The following is a 27,401-nucleotide window of genomic DNA, read 5'->3' as shown; positions in this document are numbered from 1 at the left end:
CCTCATATAAACAATAATTTTACTTAGTCATGCTGTAGTAAATTCAATACAAACACAGGGTTATCTACAGTATATGCTTCATTAGTGAATAAATGATGAGCTAACTCACACATGATTCAAATTTATATTAAAAAAGTAATTGAAATATTCTTCATAATTACTGCTGTGTGCACAATTTACTTTGTGATAGCATATAACAGTTCTCTACATAACAGTTTCAGGTTCTTTTTAATAGTTAAGAAGCCAAAACCATTCGGAGGCTCTAAGTGTTCAAAGTAAACACAGAAAATGATTCAAGAGTTAAACATTATCAAACTTTAAAAATCCAACAAGTGTATCACAGATGCCCCAATCTGACATTAAATAAAGGACACCAATAAATGTTTGGCCTGTTATAAAACTAATATTGAACTACCACTGTGAGGGCATGTACGGTAAAGAAAATCAACTAATCTCCATCTCAAATAAATGGATTTTCATGATGAAAGGACATCAACTGTGAAAAACCATGCATTTTTAAGACATCCTTGATTGATCAGAAGACTTAAATTCAGTGATTTTGTAATCCAGCGATTTACATTCTGAGGCTTAAAAAATACTTCTGTGAATAAAAAAAAAAAAGGAAAGCGCAAATCAGAAAATGGGGGGGGAAAAAACAGCTTGTCTGAGATTTAAATTCACTCCTTATATGCAGTATTTCAAGAACAGAGATATAAACAATTCACGGCTACCACTGGGGTGAAACAAAATCTGGAAGTGCGAGGACAGGACCGTAAATAAAACTCATTCTCTAATAAAAAGGATGGAAATGGGAAGAATGTTAATAGCGTCCTCACCCGCATTTCTACAAACAGAAAGTGACAGTGATGCAGCTTAGCATTTACTCACAGCTGAGCTAGAGAGAGACCCAGCCAAGGTGCAGGTGTCTGCACAAACAGAGAATATTTATGTTACTGGATCCCCCACCTCTCTCCCTCCATGGAGGCTTCTCTGCAGCTCCTAGTCATTAGGATGCACTGCGGGAAACGGACTGACTTAATTAAGAGGCTGTGCCAGGTTCTTCGATCAGATCACCCCGTGTCACAGGGTCTGCAGCCCAGGCTAAAGAGGTCTGAGTGGGGCTGTAGGACAGTGGGACAGAATTCAAATACAGCTCTGTTTACACAGATCCAAGGAAATTAACTGTATGCAAGTGAATATATGTATTTTAATGCCCACGTCTAGTACATTTTGTAGTGGTGGAAATGCAATTAATCTCCTACCAACCCTAGCAGACACAACTACATACAGTATGTCTCATGTATAATGTTGTAAAATGTCAATACTCATACACAATGTATTTTCCCTCATAACAAAGTGTGTAGTGGTATGCATGGCTAAAAAATACATAGGAAATACAATCACAGAATTCCAGTAAATATTTCCTTTTTTAAAAATCCTTCAATAATTATGTCCTTCTCATATAGTAACACCATGATACAACATAAAAAATGCTGTTAAAATTTAAACACAGTTTCTCAAAAGGAAACCATATAAAGGGAATATAAATTCGTCAAAATCCCGTCATAAATCCCAGGGAATCACCTAAAAATAATGTTGTAATTATACAGAAATCAAAAAACATGAAAGGATCTGTAGGGTACTAAAATAACAATTCAACTTGAGTCATCTTTATTGATTTGTATTGATTTAAGCATATAAATAGCATATAAAGGAATGATACTAGTTTAGGTATTATTTCAGAAAAAAGTAGTGCTGTTCTACAGTATGCAAATAAATTGGAAACTTACTACAAGTTATATAACATATAGAAGGCACACCTCACAAGAAATCACCTGAGGTTTGTTTTTCAATTTGGCAGATTTGTACACAGAAATTGTGGAAAAGCATCTGTTTTCAAGCCAGGTGGGCTGGGTAGAAATTCACCGCAGAGGATAAGCTGCTGCACGATCCAAAACTGAGCTACAATCTCGAGTATTTTTCAAAAAAACACTTTGGTTTATTATAATTAACCTGCTATTTGATGGAAAATGTTTTACAACTTTACATAACAAAAATTCTAACTAGTGTTTCTCAGGACACCTGAGTGGCACTCACACCGATGGTATTTGCTCAGAGCAGGTTAAGCCCTACTGGGAACATGTTGTGAGTTTCTTTTTGGGGTATGTCATTAACTGACAGCAAATGACATTTCAAGCAGAGAGACAACCTGCCAAAAGCAGGCAACGATACATGAGGTCGAGCCCACTAAGGTTTCCTCAGCACGCCACCAAATAGCAACTCCTGGAACCAGCCTCAGCCCTGCCTGCAAGCTCACCTTGACTCCTCCAGTCAGTGCTCTAATTTCTGTGACTCTCTGAGGAACTGTGGACCTTCTGGTGTGTCGCATGGCAAGTGGCGCTGACATGCAAGCGTGTTGGAGGAGTGTGGAGAAGTGCCTCATTCTCCCAGAACAATTCAGAATGTGCAGTTTGCAATGAACAATAAGTCTGAACAGAAAATGTAGACTCTGACTACATAAAAAGTGTTACTAATGAGATCCAACACTATCTGGAAATAGTCACCATACTGCCTTGTTGATTTTCCACCATTTTGCATCACTCGCTTCCTCACCAGCATTGGGGGTTAGAAGGATGATTCATTCATTTCCTGGCTTACTTGTCTTGGTGCAAATAGGCAAACCCAAAAATAAGGAAGCACTGCTGATGCCTGACCGACCAAGTAATACAGAATTAGTAGTGAGCAAGAGCAACAGAATCACTCTGACTTGTACTGCAGTATAATTTGCCATTTCAGTAACTACCAGAACCTAGTCTTTGGGTTCAAATAGTTAACAACAAAGGCTGACTGAGACAGGGTATTACAGCTTGTAGGGAGGGACATCCCAAAGCAATGTCATTCAGGCACACCCAAAGCATCTCATCCCACTTACCAAATCAACCTAAACGAGAGTAAAATAAAAAAAAAACTATGCTTAAACACAGCAGTTCTTTTTCCCCTTCATATCGATATACACATCCACTGTAAGAGACCTGCTTCCTGGTTCACTAGAGACAAGCTGGTTAAACGGCCATTGCTCTCTCACCACCTTCATTTTGACAATTATTTAAAATGAACTCTTGGCCAATTCGCTGCCATTTGAAGCTGGTTAAGGGAAAATGAAAAAGAATATAAATCAGATGCTGTCAATTCTCCAATGACTAGTATTTATTGAAACCTCATTTATAGGCAGTTGTTTCAGAAGTTTTTTAAGGCGCATTTAGCTGTATCATAATGATGCTTAACATGCTTTGCCGATTCCGTCTCTGTAAGAAACAAAAGGCACAGCTGTTTCTTCTCTGTGCGCTAGTAGTCACCTAAATCCTTGCCTAGATTCAGCTACCAAAAGAGTAATAATTAACACGGATGCCTCAACAAAGAACATCGCTATCATGAATAAGAAAGCAAATTTTGCTCTCTGTAACATCCTGTCATTGGCAGAGCCTGAGAGAGAGAAAAAAGCCAGACTTCAATTAGTTCAATCTGCCAGAATGGCAAGATAATAGAGCCAATTCAATATTTATAAAAACATGCATGCTGCTTTCTGTACATGCAGTGAAATTTCATAGGGGAGGCAGAGCTGACAGTGCTCATCATTTCATCTGCTGCCTAATCTGTTTGAACAGGATCCGCTAGCTTCTCTCACATCCTCAATTCAGTTTATAATAAACCCAGACAATTTACTGAGTGACAATAGCCCGATCACACTCTTCGTATTTAACATTCACCTAATAAAAGGGGGAAGAGCTTGCAGTGGCACTATTGAGTTGTCATTAGCAAGCAAATGTGCCCCCATCAGCACTTTTGTTCCACTGAACATGTCCTTGCTCTTGATATTTAACCTGTTTTGAGATATGCAATTCTTCTTGTGTCTCAGGCACATTTTATTTTGTTTTGTCACAGGAATATGCAACATACTAAACAAAAAAACTAAAGACAAACCAGTTGAACATCAGGTTTTAGAAACTTGAACATAACGTCATGCACTCAGCCATAAAATTATGGCAAAGCTCAAAGAAATGAGCCGATAAACAGTACTGCTGTGAACTAGATGGTCACAATCTGTTTCTCAAGCCTCTGTCCTTGTGATATATGCACTGGTAATTGACGTTTAGTCCTGTACCAGTGAAATTCACACTCTGCAAATAAACTTGATTCTTTGGGAACCCATCTAGAATTCTGACCACAAACAATCTTCACTAGATAATAATGAAGCATCGCATTTTCTTTTCTAGAATACAGTACACTGAAAATTAAGCCCTTCAAACATAAAAGTCAGACATTAAATGCAGTGATAGAAAACCATGGTAAAGGGGATAGGAAAAACATCCATTTCTCATCCAAGTGTGTGGATGGGCTAAAGGGTAAAAAAGGATCAGAGGTTTACATTAAAAAACATGCTCGAGCTTCAGCCTTTCTTGAGTAAGTTCCTACAGCTAATAGTTATTTGTTGCTTCACAATGTTCACATAACTCTTTCAGTATGTGAACTACTCTACCAGAGTTTGCCCACAGGTCATGACAGGTGAGAGATTTACCCTGCCATCCCAGGGAGCAAACAAAGATACCTCATCATTTACCTAAAGCCAAGGAAAACACCCTAATCAGAGGAAACACTGGGAGGCAGTAAGCACAAGGCTCCAGGGAACACTCTACTCCAGAACTGTGTAGAAACGGCTGGGGATTAGAATTAGGTTTTCATGATAAATGAATTTTTGGCTAATAGGTACAGTATATACAGTATGCAAGCACATGAAATAGAATTATTTCATAAAGCACTGCATTAGACCTTACCTTGGGCACAAACATTCACCAGTTAAATTTGGCTACAAACACGACTTAGTGATGTGTAGTTCTATGTACAAAAATATTTTAAGATGTCAGAGAAACAGAAATAAACAAATACATCTCCCAAAAGTATAACATATCAGACTTCAACTGCAGCTGGTTACATAATTGCATGTTATTGTTTAAGGAAATATATTCCTATTACAAGCAAGCCAGTAAATTTCAAACTGTTATTTAGAAATAGTTTGGTCTTGGTTTAACAGATTCATGAAAAACATTTTAGTCAATATATCCAAAACAAATATTGTGATCACAAACATACATCTGTAAAAACAAAACTCCCTACATTGGAATGTGTTAAGTCAATTATGAAGAAATAAGTGGTGAGTATGCGTTTTAGTGTGAAAATGTTCTTTTCACATGCATACCACTTAACTTAAAAAGAGAAAGAAAATTAAAGGTGAAGTGCGTGCACTACGTTTCATTTTTAAATAGTGCAGAAGAGATTACTGAAGTGGATCCAGCAAGCTATCAAACTACAGCAGCCCAAGCTACACGGTGACTTCATTTTGAGCTACAATAGTTTAAAGTGCTTTAGTTTAATAATGCTGGTAATGAGCCAATAGAATGATCAATTTATGTGACCAAAGCTAATGTCTAAGGAATACTGTGAAGCTAGGTATAGGAAAAGGCACAGACTCAAAGTCCAGCATGGGCTGGCTTGCTGTTTTTGATAATGCACCAATCAGGAGCCAAAGTATTTCACTAGGAGTCTGTTACCATGGGAGGCACGACAACTCTTACCTGAAGGAAACTGAAGCATGGATTTGCAAACAACATGGCACATAGTTGCCTCTCCCATTGAAGGAAAGAATTCGTCCATTATTTGGCAAGTCCATGCAGTACATTAATCCACAACCAGTATCAAACAAATATCCAGTAAAGGTGGTGATATTGTACTAAATTAATTTAACATACTGTATGTGGCTTGAGGTTTCATTTCCCCTTTTCAAGTGAAAACTGAACCCAGTGAAGACCTCATGATTGACATGACAGAAAAAATAGTTTCATTTGACTCACAAAGCTTACAACTGTTTCTTACAGCTTGTGTTTTCTATAACTTTTTTCTATTCATTTCTCCCAAACTTTGAAAGTGATGTTAGACTATTACAACAGTACATGCAATCTACCCAGATGCTACAAATTGTATACCTATTTGAACCATTCCCTCATGAAAATCTCAGTACATAAAACTCAAAAGTATTTCTGTAATTGCATTTTTTCCCCAATTCTTACGCTTTTAAGTTGGTATAATTATATTGCATGTCACAAGATCATGCTACCAAAGTTAATAACATAAAAGCGTATAGTCAGTTGCTCAGCAGATGTCATATGTCTTTGGGGCAAAAGGTCATATCCAGTCACCAAATGAATGTTTCTGACTGGATGGACTGCGGTGTTACAGAAGAACTATTCTTTCGACAGCATTCTTCAGACTGGTGACTAGGGCCAGGAATGCTTCAATATATGTAGTATATACCAAGATTTCCAGCATAGCTTACCCTCCAAACTAAAAAAAAACTATACCAAAAAACAACTTGGACACACTACCTGAGTGGATCAAAATCTACCATGATCGCTCATCTTTCATCATTATCAAAGTTAGGTATGAGCTTGAACCTTAAGCGTGCCACCCCCACCCATTGAGCTAAGCTACAGTATCTCCCATTGAGAAAAGCAGCACTGACATCATCTTATATTACATCATTACAGTCCTGTACACCCACATAATAACACAGCATGCCAGAAAGTCACAGCATACTGTTTTTTACTGTACCAAATGGTAAAACAATGCATATATATTCCAGACAAAACACAAAGCATAACAGTCTGCTGTAACATAAATCACATTCACCCAAATAAGATCAAGAAACTTTGTTTTAATGGTTCAATGACTACTACATCAAGGACTACTCCTACTAAAGGGTAGTGAAAAGGCCAAACATGGTTGCAAATAACTTCGTGAATGTTTTGAAAACCATAGTAACCCTAATCAAATTTAGACACTAATGTAATCACATTTAAATACAATTACATGGGTGCATTTTCAAGAAAGCATTTCATCAGACAGAAAATTGTGAACGTGTTTATGTAAATTATCTGTTAACCAATCCTATGCCCTTAAAACAAAAATGAGGAGAAAAACCAATTTGATTCCAGGTTAAAAATGCTTTGAAATTTAAACATCCCATGTAACCATCCAATGTTCCCTTAAGCCCGTATCCTATTTGTTTAACAAAAGCTGCACCCTGTGACCCCAAGTTACTGGAGAAGGGCTCATCTTTCACACAGAATTTTATGCTGCTCAGGATGTCAGCCAGCCTCCCCACTTCCTGCTTCAGACTGGCCCTCCAGAGAGTGAGCAGTCCCTCAGGATGAGCCGCGTTTGATGGAAGGCAGAGGTGACTGACTCTGACAGACACTGTCTGAGCTGGGAAACAATGCTGCGTTAATCTCAGCGTTAAAAAAAGGATCTTTAAATAACTACATTCAGGCTTTTATTCCAAACACCGACTTTGTTTGTCTGCCTGCGGTAATGATTTTACTGCACATTAAAAAGTTTTCCCCCAGAGCCCTCGTAAGGTTACTGGTGAAAAAGGCACTTAATTCTGATGTGGTTATTACTAAAATATGTTGAGAAATGCTAAATGTTCGCTAAAGGTGAATATATGCCACAAAACCCATTGCTCTGTAACATTTCTACATTTCTGTAATTTCTCGCATGTTCCACTGAAATCATACTGTAGCCAACACTCACAAGTATCTGAAACCCTTTTAAGGAGCTCATCAGCTTGTTTGGATGAATATATCTGATCTCTCCAGGACCCTTTCCACTGCTAATTTCAGGAACGTGTGGTCTGGTAGAAATCATTCCGCTTCCTGCCTCACAAAATCCACGGAAAAAAATGGAAATCTACACATAGCTTTACTCTATTTAATCTCACTGAAGAACCCAGGAATCATGTGCATCGTTGCGAATGCCTCTAATAAGGCTGAGACTGAACATTTTTTTGCAATCAGGGCCCCATTTCCGGGCACATAAATGAATGTCAGATATCATCTGACTAAAAACGGTCACAGTGTTAACAGTTAACTTGTCCCTACATGCAGCCGCTTGTAAAAAACGAACTCCTTGTGCTGTATATTATCATATATACTTGTAATGGAGCAGAAATTCAGTGTGTTTTCACTGTTTTTGTTCTTGCATTATTGACAACTAAGACGCAAATAAACATGTGCATGGTTAGTTAGGAACTATGAACAGTAAACAATCCAGCTACAGCTTATTGACTCCAAGCGAGACAAATGTTTGACGCAGATGCCTTTATAACTTCAGGAATGGTGCAAATGAGCAACAATTTCTGCAGCCTTTGAGAGCAATCTACCAGAACCAAATTCATAACAGTACGTTACACTTTTTCATTGATTGTATTTTAGATGCGGGTTAAATCATATGGCTCTTTCACAAAGGAATCTTGCTTTTCTTTCCTCTGTAGAAACTCATGAGCACGTTCAATAATACTTTCAATATCCAACAATTAAAGACCAGTTCTGAAAGCAGTGACAGCACAACAGACAGAAATTCCTCAAACTGTCACATGTTATCAGGTGCTGTATTTGGCTCCGAAGCCGGAGGGCAGGGAAACAGCACACTGGCCCTGACAGCGTGGTGGCTGTGACCCAGAGAAGTGTAAGACAAGGGCGAACAGGAAGGCGCAGGGAAGACAATGGGGGGGAAAGCACACTCATGTCCCAATTTAAACAGACACTCTTGAGCTTCCAGTTGTTTCTGTGCTGTTGTGCAAGGGACAGTCACATGCAAGTTTATTTCCTTAAGAAAAGGGGCTTTCTTTCCAAATTACAGTTTGAATTATTTCTCCGTCTGAGAGCTACCTAAAAAGCATTTCGTGATACCATATACCTGTATATGAGTATAATGACAATAAACTTGAACTTGTTTCGAAATAATTGTTAGATTTAAGTATACTTAGATAATAAGTAAATCTAGAGAAAAATGAGTATGCTGGTTATTAATGAATGAAGCCAACAACAAAATATTAAAAACCACAGTGAGAATGCAGTCTATCCTCAAATGTACTGTAACAATCTGGAAATAAATGATTAAATAAATCCTAACCCTGTTCAGAAGCATCCACCATACATATAAAAAGAAGGCGCATGAAAGGAATGTGGTCACATCTGGTCTATGGTCATTAGGATAACTCCACAGATAATCAAGCTGGGCTTGATATCAAGAGTCAAAAGTGCAACACCACCAACTGACTGTACTCTCCTTTCTCAGTGTAAAGATCTGAAGCTAAGCAGGTGTGAGCCTGGTCAGTACCTGGATAGGAGACCTCCTGGGAAAAACTAAGGTTGCTGCTGGAAGAGGTGTTAGTGGGGCCAGCAGGGGGCGCTCACCCTGTGGTCCATGTGGGTCCTAATGCCCCAGTATAGTGATGGGGACACTATACTGTAAACAGGCGCCGTCCTTCGGATGAGACGTAAAACCGAGGTCCTGACTCTCAGTGGTCATTAAAAATCCCAGGGCGCTTCTCGAAAAGAGTAGGGGTGTAACCCCGGTGTCCTGGCCAAATTTCCAATTGGCCCTTACCAATCATGGCCTCCTAATACTCCCCCTCTATGAATTGGCTACATTACTCTGCTCTCCTCCCCACTGATAGCTGATGTGTGGTGAGCGTTCTGGCGCACTATGGCTGCCGTCGCATCATCCAGGTGGATGCTACACATTGGTGGTGGTGGAGGGGAGTCCCCATTACCTGTAAAGCGCTTTGAGTGGAGTGTCCAGAAAAGCGCTATATAAGTGTAAGCAATTATTAATTATTATTATCTGCTGTACAAGCCATGTGGAAAGGCTTTTCTTGGACAGCTGTTGTAAACGAGGCAAGGGAAGGGAACATTCCTTATAAGCTTCATATTTTCCTTTTCCAGATGTGCATATTATCTGACATCCACAAATACTCTTCTCGACAATGTGCTGTCCCAGAGTGTGTTCCGCAGGGAACTGTCCAGAGGGCAGACAGGGATAAGAAAGAGAGACCACAGGAATCACCACGCTTTGTTGTCTCTATAGCATGGCTGTCCTACTCTGATCCTGGAAGGCCAGGGTGCGTTTGCAGGTCTTCATTCCACTTCAGATCTTAAAGCATTAAATCAACCGGATACTAGCTTAAATAGGTGAACTTAATAACCCCTCTAAACATTTCAGGGGCTACTGCTTTAAATGATCCGGGAACCCTGCACACACACCAGAACTCCAGGATGAGGACTGGACAACTCTGCTCTAAGGGCTAAGGCGTCTGAACTTGTTTCATAGAAAAACAGCTGTGTAGAGAACACCTAAGTGAATAAATCACCATGCCAAAAAAAACCAAAAAGGTCAGTAAGTAATTGTACTGGAAAACAACTGCACCCTTTAAGTCATTAACACTAAAAAAGCTTGAAAAAGTCCAAATGAACTAGCCAAAAATAAAGAAAAAAAGTAACTGAGAGCCGGTGTTAGAATGAGTAGCAGAAAATCATACAGCTCTAAAGGAAAATTTTCCTTTTTTTTTCTTGGAATCACCAATTATTCTTCTATTTTGATACCCTTCCAATCTAGGAACAGAAAACGTTAAACAATTAGATTTACTGCTGAAACATGGGAAGAATGACCTGTGCATGTACTGTACTCCCTCGCCATTCACCAACTGACAAGATGTCCAAACCAAGCAGCTTTGCAGGAGAGGCAGTGCAATTGGAGGAGTGAAGCATCACTCATAGACAATGCACCAAGCCTGCATGCGGGGAGAATGTGCCATGAGTTGCCACTGTTTTGGCATTACCATAGATGGCGCCAATGCCATGCTCCTCTAGGTCACAATAAGCAAACAGGACTGGAGTAGTGTTAGAATTTACAGCCTTGGCCTGTGAGCTCCCCTGCTGACTTCAACCACTGGGAAGCTGTGAAGACTGCTTAGCACCTCTGCCCTGAGGTATGCATCAGTTTGCCACGTTCCCCAACATGCATGTACAGTACAAGTGGCATAAGAGCCCTTCACCATTCTCTGTACTTCCTACCTGCCTTGAAATACTAGAGACAGGTGTAATGAGAAAATCTAACACAATTCAGACGACATTCAATTCTTAAGAAGTCTAAATTCTTAAAGGCTACAAGTTCACATTCAGAAAGAAAAGAGTCATTTAGTTTTTTTTTTCTTTAAAGTGGTGCCCTCTGAGATGTATACATATTTGATTCACTTACATTTCTACTGCAAATTTTTTTAAAAAGCAGAGCCTTTTTTGATTTACATTGTACTTCCAAATGGATAATCAACTGAAGCAAAATTTGAAATCCCTAGAAGATTAACTTGATCTCGCTGTAAAGTGGAAAACAAACACTGAGATGGCTATAATGACAAGAGCCTCCAAGCCAGAAGCAAACTGAAGGCCTCTGTGCATCATAAACCTCAGACAAACATAAGTCCTCTTTCTCAAAAGACAACCAAAGTTGCTTTGGCACTAGCATGAAGCCTCTAGGCTTTGAAATGTGGAGTGTGTTAGACTTCGCAAAACACAAGGAGATACCTCTCACTCCCTCTGAGACACACAGATCCAAAGAAATTCTCAGTAACAGTAATAGTAACTGGAAAAACAAACATTGCCTCATTCAGATGCCAATCCTGCTTCTTCTGAGTGAGTCAGAGGAAATCTCCACATTTAGAATCTTCTGCAGCGTGCGGAGGCAGTAAGCACAGTGTAAGCGTTACCTGTCGATAGCTATGAAAGCCAAGAACACGCAGACCAATCTGGGCAGGGCCGATATGAGCAGCAACAAGGAAAGCTGAGCCTTCACTAATCTTTTCTCTCTCAGGTTTGAATAGTCTGATTTACATTTAGTGCCATATCCCCTCCACCTGCAGTTGTGCAGCTATATTCTCTCCGTGCTTGAGGCTGTATGGTGACAGCTGAGCAGCAGGAAAGAAAGGAATAGCTCCAGGACACCCCATTTTATGTTCTAGAACAGCAGGAACCTTTCCTGGGAAACTGGGACTTCACGACAGCCTTCTTTAAAAGTATATGAAAGCATTGAAGGTTAACCTTTCTTCTACTGTAACTAGAAAAGAAAAATAATCAATTTATTCCAAACATGTTGGTTTGACCTACTTATTATAATGCATAACATTTAAGCATTTTAGGAAGCAGGATTTTTTCTACAGTGTTACTGAAAATTAGAGGTGAAATTTAAAATATTTAAAAGGATGAATTTTCAATCTCCATGCAATCAAGTTCACCTTTACAGTTGAAAAATCAATTTAGGACCTAGCAGGAAAAACAAGATCTTATTGACTTCACATAATTAATTCATCCAACAGCCACTGGGCTGTTCCCTGTTTTCATTTTCCTATTGGGATCACCATTTGCCACCATTGAAGATTATCCCTACTGTCTAGGACACCATCTGAATTTATATGAAACTTCCTTGTTGTTCAGTCTTGAAGATGATTGCGCATAGCGAAAAAGAAGGTGAGCCTTGTGTGTATAGACACCTAACTCTGTGATTCCTAATCTAAAAAGTGTAACTATAAAATCAAGAAAGCATTAAATATTACTGCTGACACACGCTCAGAGGTGGCTAATTACCAAATATTACTGAAAACTGCTGAGCACATGTTGCGCAGTAAACCTTCATCTGATCTGCCCACTCACTTTTATTAAAACTAATGAAAAGCAGATTGTCTTTTTCTCTTTCATTAAACTACTTGCAACAAACACGTAATCATAAAATGATATCAACAACAAACTAGAGATCGTACACTGCGCTATGCTGTAACTATCAAAAAATAATTCTAGTATTTTATGCTAGATTAAACAGCGAATGAAAAACATCAGAATAATAGTTTCTGAAAAACCCTACACACAGTGTTAATGATGTTTTAAATACATCGTTGAATGGCACTAATAAATGGTTTGTCAATAATGATATGCCGCTAGATTAAGAAGACACCAGGAATGACGAGCATGTTTTTCAGGCACATTCTCTCTGCCATGTGACCCTTGAAAAGTGACTGGTTTGTTCCAGCAGCTCAGCACTCGTCACCAAGGACAGTAATCACTGCTGATCTCAACTCAGAGAATAAGAGCAGGTATCTGTCTGTTTCCTCTGCACATTTCTCACAGTGTCATACCCCACAGGCTGAGAAATTGTGTGGTTAGAAAAAAGGATTAGATTAGCCTTTGGATTAGAAAGGCTGCCTGTTGAACTCTGTCTGGGCCAGTTCCTTAAATTAATACTTCACTGTGAAAGATTACAACTCGATTGGTTTTTACCAATGGCTTCATGAATGAATGATGCTATGAGAGTGAAACCTGCAGAACCTTCAGCTCCATTTTAGCCTCCACAAAGGCTTGTGCAACATAAAACCATAAAAATGTCACGGCTTAATTTTTTTACCATAATAACTGCTAACAGTTTTTGCCTTTTTTTTCCCCCAGAGTGAAATTCTTCTAGGGCTGGTTGTTTTGTGGAATGTGGCTCTACAACAGTCATCAATATGTCATCTCAAAACCTCTTACATATTCTAGGTTCTTTTGAACAGCAGATATAAAAGCACCATGTAATGATTACGATACATACAGTAGATTAACCTAAGACATTAATTGCCATTAGAAAAACTGCAGAAATGTGACAATGGTATGTCAGCACTGATGCAGACTTAATCTTGAAGCAGGAACATCAGTCACATATTACCTGGAAAATAGAAAAATGCAGAAAATGCATTCACATTGTCATCTAGTTATTGCAATAGTACATGGCTAACTAATACCAGCCTCCTCTCAGGACCAGACAGCTGTTGATTCTAAAGATTTGCGAACCAGACTAAATGATACCTGTTTTGTTGAATCTTGCAGATACATTTCAAGCCAACCCGATTTAAGAAGGAGCCTTCAACAGTGTTTTCAAGGCAACATTATTTGGGATTTCTTGTGGTGCGAAAAATGCTCCCATGACCTCTCTCTGTACGTGTGACAAACACCATTTTGCTGATTCGAGTTTAGGAATGCTTTTGTAAGGATTTTATGCAGCTGGCTGGGTGATGGAACTCTCCTCTTAAAAAAGGAATTGGGAAAACATTTAGCTTATTTTACATAAATAGTAAAGTACAGTTTGCTGGAATCCAATTAGTCTGAGAAAAACAGCTCCTATTTCTTCCTGGGTACTGCAGTAAATTTACACCTCATTCTCGCCTTTTACTTTTTTGGGCAATATTCTCCACTCCTTCAATATGCTTTTTGCATTCCACTTCCCCTCCCCAATGCTATATCAAGGACTGCAATTTCCATTTGGCTGCCGGTTGTGCGATTAAATTCATCACCTTTATTACAAAAGAGGCGCTGCTTTCCATGGTTTGGTGCACACAGGGCTGGGGGAATACATTTCTCAGTGCTAACGGCGGCATCAACCCCAGCCAGCCACCACATCCATTCAGACATTAGCCTCTCTAGGCCAATGCACAGACCTATCATTCATAAGAGACAAACTCAGAGCAATCTAATACCCTTGGGACACCAAAACACTGCTTAGAGCCGCATCTCTCATCCCCCTGCCTTGGAAAACAGCCAAAATTACATTACATATTAAAAACCCTTTCAGGCCCAACCCGCCCATAGACACTGATTTCATTTAAGGTAAAGGAAATAAAAAAGGTAGGAAAAAAAGGCTGTTACAATTGTTTCCGAGAGACTTAACCGCGTGGAAACTGATATAAAACCGGATACAGCAGAGCGCTGCAGTATAAAAGTAGCATTATGTTTTCTCCGAGCTCCCTCATGATGGATACTTGTCAGGAATGCTGATATGAGCAGATTTACTGTAAAGCAAACACAAATGTAGCCAGCCAGATGCCAGGCTAGCGTGGAAAGGGCAGCAGCGTGTGTGAGCTACCCCTCCTTACCTCATTCAATTTTATAATAGCCCCAAAAAAAGGAGATGCACACCCTCCACCATCACAGGCTACCCTCATACACAACTTATTTCCAAATCAGTGTCTTCTCTTCATTCTTCCCTGTTTGTTGATGGCCACGAATCTTAAAAAAATGATCACATCATTAGAAGGGAAAGTGGTTTATTTCACATTCATTTTCTTGTCTACCTCACTTCCTATTTTACTGTCAGACAGTAAATACCCTAGGGTTGGCACCAGACAAACCGAAAAGAAAAAGTGATACATGATTTCTCGGTCTATACAGCTGGTTCTGTTGATCAAAAGCAATTTAACCAAAATGGAAACACAAAGTCTCAGAATTATACAGTGGGGCTCAGCCAGCAGAGCCACAAGAGATATTTAAATAAGCCTCTAAGACAATCCACGACAAACTCCTGAGGAGTTGTGCGGTTTTTAAGTGCTCTACTATAAATGTGCGTCTTCTGATCCTTTCTCTGGTTTTCTGCACTGAACACATGGAGTGTGCACACCTGACACTTAATTCATCTCCACATGCTTGAAGTCAGAAGAAGAATGACAGAACATCTGATACTACTGTAAATGGTGATGACTGAGCACAGTCAAACAATCCCGCAGTGTCTCTGCAACATACAGCCTTCCGACAAATTTATGTGTCACTATTTGGAAACCCACTATATGTAATTGTATACAGTACATCTAAAATCTTTATATTTTTACCCCTCACAATATTTATCAGATGCACAAGACGGAAATGTTGGTCTAATAACCCTGAAAGTGCATCAGTAAAAAAACATCCAAAAATAAATTTATTTCTGTCTATTCTGAATGTTTTTCAATCTTTCAATCTTTTACTTGCATATGCCTATTTAAGTACGGACATGTGAAAACTCAGCTTTTCGACAGCTATGACTCTCAAAGATATGTTATTGTTATTTCATGTTTATTCATGTTATCAGGTCATTTCATGTTTAAGGCCAATATGTTCTGCAGCTTTCTTGCTTTTGTTATAGTCGGCATTATGAACACACTGTTTTTTTTAAATAAAATTAATATTATCTCTTAGGCATAAAAAGGGAAAAAAAATAAAGCCCACAAGCAAAAGAGCAAGCCATTCACATTTTGTTGGGAATCACATACTCAGTAGGTATCTTCTCTTTATTTAGGTGCTCCTTAAAGCTACATCGTGAGATAAAACATTACAAATGAATAAATAATTAAATAGAAATGAAGTCCAATAAGCCCACTCTGTTCTACACCGTAAAATGGTTTTCTAACAGAAAAGAGACTACAGGGCATCAACATTCAATTCATGCCTTCCTCTTATTAATGCTGCTCTAAATATTCATTTTCACATCCCTATTCTGCCTTCTGAACTTTTTGTTTTAAACTGAGCAGACAGGGAACATTATCTGCAACTGTCTAACCTGACCTAAATGCTCATCCACTGTCTTGAAAGAATGTTGCTTTTTTGCATTACCTCTTTTGAGTCCGTTCAACTGAGGATTTTGATTTTTGCTATGTGTGCACAAGGACTGGAAAAAAAAAACAGATTGTAAGAAGAAAACGCCAGCTTCAAGCTTCACATATGATCAATGCCGCACTCTAGCACAAGCTGTTGACAATATTTTATCCCACCAGTATGTGTAATAGTGCTGAGGTTTGCAAAACCAAACGACTTAAAAATCAGGCATTACTGAAGGGTAAAGATATTGTACAAGGCCTTTCTGAATCTCTCTTGAAAGTGCACAGCAGTTGAACTTTCCCAGAGATGCCGGATTCAGTGCCCACCCTCATTTGCTGCAAACTGGCTAATGCTTCCATCTGTTTTAGTGAACTACAGTGCTTGTAAATGCAATTTATTGTGAAGTCTGAACATCAGGATGGTACGTTATTTTTCCTCATTAGCAATAATACATCAAAAACATTTGGTTTAATTTTACTTTTAGTCATGGTTTGCATTTGAAAAATTGATTCAAAAAACATACTGGTATATTTGCAGGGGGTTGAACTCTGAATATATTTTTAGATTTAATGTAACACCTGCTAATTCTGAATAGTGCATTCCATCACCTAAAGTTACATACTGTGGAGTTTTACTGTGCTTGGATTTATTAAACTTAATGTTCTTATTGCAGAGATAAGGGACTACAGTTTTATTGATGTGTTAACATTAGTGTTTATCAGATGTCAGGAGAGCAAAGTGGGATCACTGGAACACAAACCTATCTCCTGGTCTTAAGAATGACAAATTGGGGCTCCAGTAATTCCAAATCCTACAGACTCTCGATACTTAATTTTTTAAGTAGCATCACTGACATGCTCTGTGAATAATTCATTGTGCTGAACCGCCTGACTACAATACACTGCTATTACACATTCTGAACTCCAACCAACTCTACTATATGGATCAGTAGTGTGTTTTTACAAGGTCTTTCACAGCTTATGTACTAATTTTGCCTCCAGCTTCTGTTAAGAACTGAGTGAATGGTGAAAAGCACATATGTGGGAACCTTTCCATTTGTTTTTTTTTATCAATTAAAAATCTCTCTTCAGCAACTATCTTATTTGTATACAGTTACATAAAGGAAGTTCCTGTAAAATGTGGGCTGAATCATTACTGCATTTAATAAGGAAACAAGTGGCAACACAAATACTATTGCAGTTTTCAAATTATTAATAACTGGCTAATGTGAAAGTCAATAAAAAGGGTAGAAACAGAAGATTAATGAATACAGAGAACTTAGATGTTTAAAGTGATGACCGGTTTGTATAATGAATTTTGGTTATTGAAAGCTTCTTGAAGGTTGCCTTTGGTGCTGCTGGTTTGGTGATTTTCCAAGTTTTGCTATTCCCATGTCTGAACAAAACAACATACTTGACTGCTTCATTCTGAAAGATTGTGCCATGGGTACCATGCCCATGACCTGTAACAAGGGTCTGTCACCCTGAGCCCGTAGTGCCGCAGCCCTTCAGGTGTAGGTTATAGGTAGTCTTAAATTTCCAGCAGAGATCTGGAAAGCACTTAATGCCACCAAATTAAGGGAATTATTGACCCAATTTAGAGCTTTACTGGAGCGAAACACACCACAGGACCGGGACCAGAGCTACGGACATTTGGCCTATAACAGAGAACTCTACCAAACGCTCTTTCTCTAAGCAGTGCCTTGTAACGATCTGAACTCAGAACAGAAGCCTATAAAGATCAGGTTCAGCCGCACCTAGACATAAAAAAGAGAACAAAAAAGTTTTCTTTGTAGAAACAGGGCTCCATATGTTCTCATCTTCGGTAGCCGAAACCGATGTTAGAATAATAAAAAATAAATTTAGGACAATATCAATCTAAAGAAAAACGACATTTCAGCATGTTCACTGTATCTGTAAGGCAACATTAGCTAAAGAATATTACTAGTGACTTTGAACAACTTCGGCTAAATATTAAAAAACCTTTGTTTTTTAGCTCAATAATTATACTAATTACACAGGCTCTGAACTCCCTAGCAGAGAGTTAAGGGCTCAAATATTGCACTTCACTCAGATTGCTCCAGTCAAGGCCCTGCTCTATAAATGGGTCTCCATGTTTTCATTGTAAAAGAGAATTACTTCCCAATTAACATCTCTGGTAAAACAAAACAATACAAGAACTGAAAGTCTAATAACACTTCCCTCTATGAAAAGATACTACTCTTAGCAAAAGCAGGCATCAATCACAGTCTGTGGCATGATAGCACATAACGTTTGTCTGAAAACTAGTAATGTATAAGATGAAAAAGCACATCAGTCTGTATACCTAGGAAAGACGCAATACAACCAAAAATTCAAACTGGCACAAAATCTAGAAACAGAAATGTGTTGCTTTTCGTAAAACAATCTGCATGTGGCCCATCCGAGTCGCAGCACAAAGGACAGATGCAGGCAGGGTTTTTTGTTTCCTGGCATGAGGCTGCGGTTCCCTCTTGCCTAATTGAGCTGCGGTGCTCTGGATATCAGACCGGCTCCCCTCGGAGTGCACAAACTATCACACACACCCCAGCATCCATAGCAGTGGGCTCCCCTGGCCACCCCCTTCACCATCCACTCCTGTCCAATTCATCATCGTCAGCCTTCTTGCTGACACTCTTCAGGCCTGCCTGGGTGATGAATTGCTCCGGTAGTCACCCTATGTTAATCTGCGGCTGACGCAAATATACCATTTTATAGACGAGAGACACTTAGCAATATTAAAAGTCTACACCACCATACAGCAGTCTCACTGGATATTATGTTTCCCCGTTTGGTACAAGTAATTGTTTTTCTGTTCTTAATGAATAGCTACAAAAAAAATGTTAGTAAAGCACCTCAATAGCTAAACCCTTTTACAAACCTAAGGTCTGTACTTAAAGAATTGAAATTATTATATATACCATGATATGCCTAAAGAATACTGCCATTAGTGTTATGGACTTTCACAGTTTCTGAATATAAATAGAAGAAACGTGTGAAATGAATTCAAGTTTGGTGGTCGTCTTCTTCCATGTGGTATTTGTGACAACTGTTTTGTGAAATACCAATGTCTGTCAGCCAAGAGACTGAGTTGTTGAGTCATAGTATGGATCGCCATAAGGTCTCCTCTGTATCCGTATATGGGCCATTGTTAAACAATGTGGCAGATTGTTTGGCATTAAATATCAAAGCCACAGGCCAGAGAGTCCTTGATCATCCATTTATGGAAATCCAGCCTCAATCTGTCACCTCAGTCTCAATATAGGTGTTCAAGGCAAATACTTGGTCACAAATGCCACAGGAGGAGAGGAATGCAGCCTGCCCTGTTGGAATGTGCTCCCTGAACAGTGGTTTTAGCCTCTTGAGAAATGTTCTTTCAATTAGTTTATGCACAGTGCTTAGTATGGAAACAGGCCTATAGTTCTCTGGGTCCTCCACTGGGTCATTCCTTCTTTTTCTTTTTACAATAATAATTGCCTATGATTTCTGCTATTCATTTCAGGTCACAGAAAACTCTACAGAGGTTCATTTGCAGTATTAAGGTTTTGTTAAAGAGGGGCATCGACGAGTTTAGAACTGTTTCTATTCAAATAAGATGACGACGTAATAAAGTTAAAACTTTCACTTTTAATTATATTTATATATTTGAGTCCCTACGGGCAGTTGAAGAATTCCCATTTGGTACACTGTATTTCCATTTTCCTTTATATTAATCCCAAAAGAAATGAAGACCTGAATACTTTCGTATAGGTTACGGTTTTTTATAGGTTTTTTTTTTAAAGATTTTTTTATTTCAATTGCAAATTGAACTACTTTATGTTTACCCTTATTAGCTGGTGTTCTCAAAGCCCGATATTGCCAAAAAATTCTATAACTTGAAAAGACATGAAATGAAAAGTTACAAATCAATCACTTTTTTAGTGTAACCTAAATTACACTAAAGAAATTTCTCATTCAAGACTACATATCCAGTTTTTAAAGCTTATGGTCAAGATTCCCAAGTCCTTTGATCCTGTACACAAGTATTTTTGTCAACTTTATTGCTGCTAATAAAAAGTCAGTAATAAATACAGTATCAATGTGCATGCACTCACTTGTAATTCAAATTGCAATTCTACTTCCAGAATCTTGGCTGTGAATCTCAATATATGCCAGTGTTACAACCTCCTAATTACCTCATTTGTTTTTAAATAAATGTTCACCTGTGTATTTTAAACGGGTACTTAGGTTTGCATTGTAGCTGTACCCATTCTGCATGTTACAAGAGAACAAAATACATGCATAATCCTTCCAAATTACAAGCAAGGTCTGTAAAGTCTTTGATAAAATTATGTGCATACTGATGAATATATGTAAATATATCCAGTGATGCAGAAACAGAGCATTAAACAATGACAGGATGCTACAGAATAAGAAACCAGTGCAATAAGAGAATTAATGTTATGTACAGTAGGCAGTTGCTGTTTAATCATATGCATTATTAAACTTGACTAACTAAAGCCAGGAACTACAATACCATTATATTTTCACATCATACAGCTGGATAGAAAACAAGAAACAAAAATCCATGAATAATGCACAATTTAGGAAACATATTTAATAATAAAAGCTTCACATCGTAACGGATATAATTTTAAAAAGGTGAAGTCTCCAACAACCCATTTAAATCAAGTTAAAATGTCTTTTTCAAAAACACATTATTTTATTCTCATATATACTGATCAAAATGATTTCAGCTCTCAAACCTACAAAAGGTTTTACAAAGGGAATCTATCAACTCAATTTTACTTTTTGTTTAAAAAATAAAATGTATTAAAAAAATGAATGTCAAATGTTGTAGTTTTGGGAGAGGAAATGATAACATTTGCTATATGCACATAGTGCAGGAAATACTTTAAATATGTCCATTTTTTTCATGGGGGGTGGGGAGGTGGATGATGTCGGTGAATGTAAAACAAAGACTCAAGTCCTACAGGTTTGTTTTAAATGATTTAACCTCCACAACTCACACAAATTTATTAAGCAGGTCTTGAAGGGCCAGACACTGGCTGGCTCGCTTGCATGTATCACAATTTTTATATCGGTCACTTCCCACCACTCATCTAAAGGTCAAGCCTCCGAATATAAACAGACAGGCCTAACACTTGGGCTGAAACACCAGTGTCTCTATATCAGGGGTCTCAGGCTGAGCTCCTGGAGGGCCTAGTGTCCACTGGGTTTTGGTCTCCCAGAGCTCTAAGTTAAATACATGGTCAAATTATTTAATTAACTTCACAACAGTAATATTTCTGTCAAGGCTTGGATGTGCTTTATAGGTAACTGTACCTTCAAAGAAGCCAATTATTTTGAGTAACCAACTGTAAAAGGTCTGAAGAAAAATATTTTTTGACCCTGAAAACAAAATTGAGATAAGCCATTAATTGATTATTCACGCTAAAACAAAAAACAGAAGTTTCTAGGTTTGAGGCCCCTGCACAAAATTCAGAACGCTACAGCTTTGAACGAAATTAAGAGAGTGGAACTGTAACGTATAAAATTTCTCTGTGTTATGTTTTGAAAAGGGTAAAGGGGAGAAAGAGTTTCACAGTCCCACAAAGTTTTTGCCACTCCTTTGACATCAACCTCTACTTTGAGCTAAACACTTATGGGCAGCAAAACACTCATGCATAACCTCTATCAGAGCTGACAAGATGGGCTGGTGTTCAGCATAGTAGAGAGCCCTCCTGTCACAAACAAAGCATGTGTTAATGTTATGCCTTATTACCAAGACATGAACAATGAAGCACCACCAGTGACAGATAGTTGGAGTAATTTACTGACCAGTTTTTAGTAAGCATATGGCAATTACATCGGAACTGCTAATGGCTGCAGAAACTCACATGCGGAAATGCATCTCCATAATATTTTAAATAAAATTTGATCATTTCAGAATAGTAATTAGTAGGCCACTTTTAACAAGAGGCTTTGATCTCAAAGTCAATACTACTGTGCATGCAGTCAAAAAAGGAACATTTCTGCTCTTTCTGAAAAAAAACAACAAAACCAACTCTGTTGGCAAACTCAAATTAAGACAGTATTTTAGAGAACTTTTATGTCACTTTTCTCTTTTTTAAAAGAAAATAATGCCACTACTGTGCAGTACTGCTACTGCTGAGGTAGACGTCAAGCAATAATGCAGAAGTGAAACCCTACAGTTCACTAAAGTTATTTTCATCACTTCGCTGAAAATTTTATTATCTGCTTTGTTTCCTATATGCTGTATGATAATGCACTTTAATTATATTTTAGTGTGTCTGCGTATAGGACTACTCTGTAGCTAGTGATTTAATCGTAAATGCAAAGGAAACAAATACAGCTACAGGCCCTGCCTAAAAAAACCCTATCCAGATGTTGAAAGAACAACTGTCTGCACACATTAGCAGAACAACCTTGGAGACATACAGTTTGGGAAAACAACCACATCCACCTCTGCTACAATCAATAACTACATAACTATGAGTAAAAACATTACAGTACAAGAACATGTAGGCCTACTGCAAAAGCAACTAATCAATGAAAACCTACCATTCTACCTATAAAAATATGAACAACAAAGACTGAAAGCAGTATGAACCATTATTGTCCTGCACAAAAAGAAATGACATGTGACATTTCAGAATAATCTGAAACCCTACCACTTTCAATACTAGAAAAATCTCCATATCGGCATTAGGTCTACTACACAAATCAGCCCATAAAAGAGAGAGCAGACCTGCTAAATCTGAAACTACATATTATCAGCGCAGGTTGAAGACATGGGGCTCTGGCACAGCTGCCTGCCTTTTGCTGGTTGATCTTGAACACAACCGCAGAAGAGACTCCTGAGCTGAAGTGTGCAGGATCAGGGACTGCTCCCAGACTTCGCACAACACATTTTGTGAGCTTCAAGAAGCCTTGCGGTGGTGTAAAGGTCAGAGAAAACCAGGGAGCCTTCCTGTACAGTCGCCGTCACCACGGGACACCTTCTGAGTCTTATCTGGCCGATACAGCATGTACAATATGAATAACTGCAGTACGAATTAACAGAGACCACACAGCCAAATGGTCACTGCATAGAGGGCTCCTGCAATATCTCATGCAGTACCGGCATATTAACTAAACAATATCACTGAATATAAACAAAATCGCACTTCAAACGATACTTTCTGACTTATGTCACGATATAACATTACTTAACACTGTTTACCCTACAGAAAAAGTAAAACAAGCAGTGAAACAACTGCATTTCTAAAACAAATATCATGGGCGCTTAGATCTAGTTCAAGCGGTCTAAAAATTCCTCTTTTAAAGTGGGGGGTCAAACAATACCAGGAAAAACATAACGCACTGCCGGGCAGGAAAGACTACTTTCCTTTGGCTTGGCTGTTAGCCTTATTATGATAACAAAGAGAACATCCTTTTTTGCTATTTTTATGCCGACGTTACCCCGGAGATTGTAGTTCACTCAGACAAGCAAGGCTGTCTACACATTACGACTAAATGACAAGGGACTCATATGAACATGGCTTCAACTACAGCAGTGACTAAATGCAAAGGCACAAAAAAAAACATTTTAAAGTTACTTTTGCGACGGAAAACATTTAAAAAACTACTCATCTAGGATACACCCGCACTACTGCCGGCGAACTGAAGTCTGTCATGTAAATACTACTGACTGAAGTGCAAATGCTCCCAGTATTAAGTTGCAAATGCTTGAGGCTAATATGGGTCTTCTATAAATCACACCCTTAGTAAATCATTCAGTCGTTCTCAGTGAACAAAAGCCATGTTTATTCTGGAGAAAGTTCATATTTAGGGACCCGCTTTAAGAAAGTCAGCTACAGTTGCAAAGGACCTATAATGCGGTTTTGCCTGTTGGTAACAGGACGGGATCACTCTAAACGGAGCGTCGGGGAGCCCCCTAGCGTTCAAACTAGTTCAACTCTCGGAAGTTTGTCATTTTTTGTAGGACGAGAACAGATTTCCAGAAAGTTGTAATCTCTTCCCCACCCTTATACGAGAACACACACAGGAGTGGTTGTTCAATGATTTAAATTCTTAGAGCAAAAGGCCTCATCACGGGACCCCGATTCACATACCACACAGTGCTTGCAGTTTACAAACAAACAAAAAAGTTATACAAGAATTATGATTCTATTTACATTATTAAAGAGTGATAACGCACATATCCTACAGTCGTAATTGTCCTCATTCTGATCTCGATCATTAAGTATTTTAGTTTTGTTTAGTTGTTTAAATAAGTTTTGTACATTAATTCGGTTTTGTCACTGCAGGTATAAATGTACAGCATCCAAAAACTACTGGATGGTAACTTCGGTGCTGTTTCGAAAGGACATTTTTTTCCTTCAATAGGTCTTTACTCTTTATTTTCGATCCTAACCTACTCTGCGTCGCATACGACTGTTGGGCGCTAAAATTGTGGCATTGACTTGCATGGTTTCTGATTTAAGGGTATGTACTGCACTGTTTCTATATCACAATAGATCCAAGTACCACTCAAATTCTTCACTAACCCAGAGGCTAATCTTCAATGAATTGATTCTGTCAGATTTCATTTAGATACATTTTAACATGAATCTCAAGTAGCTTTCTGCTAATCTAAAACAATGTCATTGTTGTAGCACCTAGAGCCGTCTTGCTTTAGTCTTGTATGTAAATAATCCATTGACGGTAATAAACAATAATAACAATACAGCACACTTATAGCGCAAAACCAGGTTCTACAAAAAGTCTCATTCTAAAGATCCAAGCTGCGTGTTTACTGGCAATGTGGCCGAATTCTCTGGGTTTATCAAAACAGTTCACAAATGACAGAAAATCAGGAAGCCTGTTTAGCAGTTGTTTTAATACGCGTAACAACTGTTCAACTGTTCAAACAACAGCACCCGCTGTAACCGAGGTCAGAAAAATGTCGATTTAAGTATAATTGATATCAGATCCATGCCCGTTTTAAATGAAACATATTCTATGCTGTTGTAACGATTTCCAGTTGCGTATTAGGTTTTCTTTCGGTGTCAACTGAACAACTAGGGGCACATCAAACCTCCCGTTTAGTTCAGGAAGATCTGCCCAGCCTAATGGCATTTTATGCAAACCGGTATTTTTTAAGAATTCAGACCTAGTATCTTCTCCACTCTACAAAAAAACAGATCCTGCCGATAATTAATATCGCTGAAAATCGGCTGCATGCTCTATCCCAAACAGCAGGAATTCACGAAACCTGCTGCACCACACATCCGTTTTTTTTTTTGGTGGACTGGTGTAGTGGGTGACGCTCCTGTTTTCAAAGTAAAACATTACATACATCTATGTTTGTGCAGGTTCGCGTTTTTTTTTTATTCTGGTACAAGACTGCACGTCTGAAAATCACTTAGCTGTTTTTTACCTTCATCCAACAGCCTTTCGAGGTGGTTGAAAATCCCACAGAAGTTAGGCAGGCTGCTCATTAGTTTTTTATCGTTCATGAGCTGCATCAGATAGTCTGGGGTCGGCTTCGGCTTCTCCTTAGTTTCCATTTCCCCAACCATATTCCAAAAAAAAAAAACACAACCACTTTAACCCCAGACAGAAAAGAAGAAGAAGGGAAAAAAAATAAATATCTCTATAAAAATAATTAAAAATAAATAAAAACGAAAAAGTCCCAAAACGCAAGAGATGTGTGTATTTTTCACACCCCCCTCGGTTCAAATCTCTCCCAGCCGACAGCTACTAGACGCTCCTGGTGGCTCTCGTCAGTTTCTGTAACGCACAAGTCTCACTGTGATTCTGTTCCTCCTTCTTGTCAGTTGTTCCAGTGGACAGAAAAAAGAAAAAAAAAGAAAACGCTTAAAAGGGGAGGGGGGGGGGAACCGGAGGAAAAAAAAAGGGGGGAGGTAGTTTCTTATTATTACTGGTTGCGCCGCTAATTCCACAAGTAACCCAGGACGAACAGCCAACTCCGGGTTGCTCACTTTTCCTTCAATCGCAGTTGCGCTGCCTCTCTGCTTCGTCTTACCCTTATCGGGTGTCTTAAGGCCGTTTTAAGGTCCCTCTTTCCCCCCGTGTTCCCCAGAGCTTGCCGTGTGTGTTGTATGTTTCTGTGCACAAGTACCAGCGACCGTCCCTCTCCGCTCTCGGCAGCCGAGCTCCTCAATGAAACTGGCGTTCCGCTCGCTCTCCCACTCCTGGGCTCGCCGCGCGGCCACGTGACCGGCCTGCCCGGCACAAGCCCCTTGCAAGCCGGGGGCGCGCGCGCCCGCGCGTTCCTGTGCGCGCGCCGGGGGAGGGGGTGCGCGCGTACGGTCCGCGAGGAGAGGAGTCGCAGCGGTGGAGCGGGGCTGTCCGCGTGCTGGCTGTGCACTAAGCGAGCCCGGAGCCCGGCCACCCTAACGTTGTAGTCTAGCCGTTTGACATGTTGAAAGCAAAAGGCAAATTTGTTGTTGTTTTTTTTTCCCAGCCGCCACAAGAGTTAAAGTAGGCAGTATAATGGCAGGGTTGCTAACTCTCCCGTCTCCTCTCTAGAATGTTCTGCTGCCCTTCCTTCAGCAAGGGAATATTTCCTGCCACATTTTGTAGTTTTAGAAATCCTCAGAATCTCAAAACAGAAAGGGAGTCGGTTAACCATAAAACATTACCCGGTTTGCTTTAAAGAATATGGTGAAATTCCGCAGTGGGATTTACTGTAATTGCAGTAACGCAGACATTTAAAACCAGTGTCGGACTTGCACAAGATCAGTATATAACTCCGAGTGTGCGGTACTGCAGCATTAGAACTTGGAATCGCATCTGTGGAAGAAAGCCTCGAACAAACTACTCCACCAGCAGTAGTGTTTGGAAACCTGGTTTCCCATCTGCACTTAAAAAGTCTGGAAGTCCTTCAGAACATTATACTGTGGCTCAGTGGTATATGTCTACAAACTGACTCCTTTAAAAACTATGATCCCAGGCCATCTCTGTGATCCAGGCAAATTGCACAGAGACAGGAAAGGTCAGATGTATTGCTTTGAAAAGCTGTGCATTTGTGACTAGCAGTTCTAATTCTGGACCATAA

General features: G+C 39.1%; 1 protein-coding gene across 6 annotated transcripts in view; it reads right to left on the bottom strand.

Annotated features, from left to right (window-relative positions):
* LOC148646321 (KH domain-containing RNA-binding protein QKI) overlaps positions 1 to 26,536 on the bottom strand; it is a 131,606-nt gene extending 105,070 nt beyond the window's left edge. For 3 of the 6 annotated variants that reach the window (XR_015927876.1, XM_088609601.1, XM_088609600.1), the window contains exon 1: positions 25,758 to 26,532. Coding sequence is in view for 5 of the 6 variants with exons in the window: in XM_088609601.1 (XP_088465727.1) it covers positions 25,758 to 25,899 (142 nt within the window). In the remaining variant the exon portion in view is untranslated. Of the gene's footprint in view, positions 1 to 25,757 lie in introns of all 6 variants that reach the window. The other 3 variants (XM_088609603.1, XM_088609602.1, XM_088609604.1) reach the window with 2 other exon arrangements.
* Positions 26,537 to 27,401: the final 865 nt, after the last annotated feature.

This window comes from Lepisosteus platostomus, chromosome 17 (genome assembly GCF_059453375.1).
Source record: "Lepisosteus platostomus isolate fLepPlt1 chromosome 17, fLepPlt1.hap1, whole genome shotgun sequence".
Lineage (NCBI taxonomy): Eukaryota > Metazoa > Chordata > Actinopteri > Semionotiformes > Lepisosteidae > Lepisosteus > Lepisosteus platostomus.
Note: the sequence above shows the minus strand (reverse complement) of the source record. Positions and strands in the feature narration are given on the sequence as shown.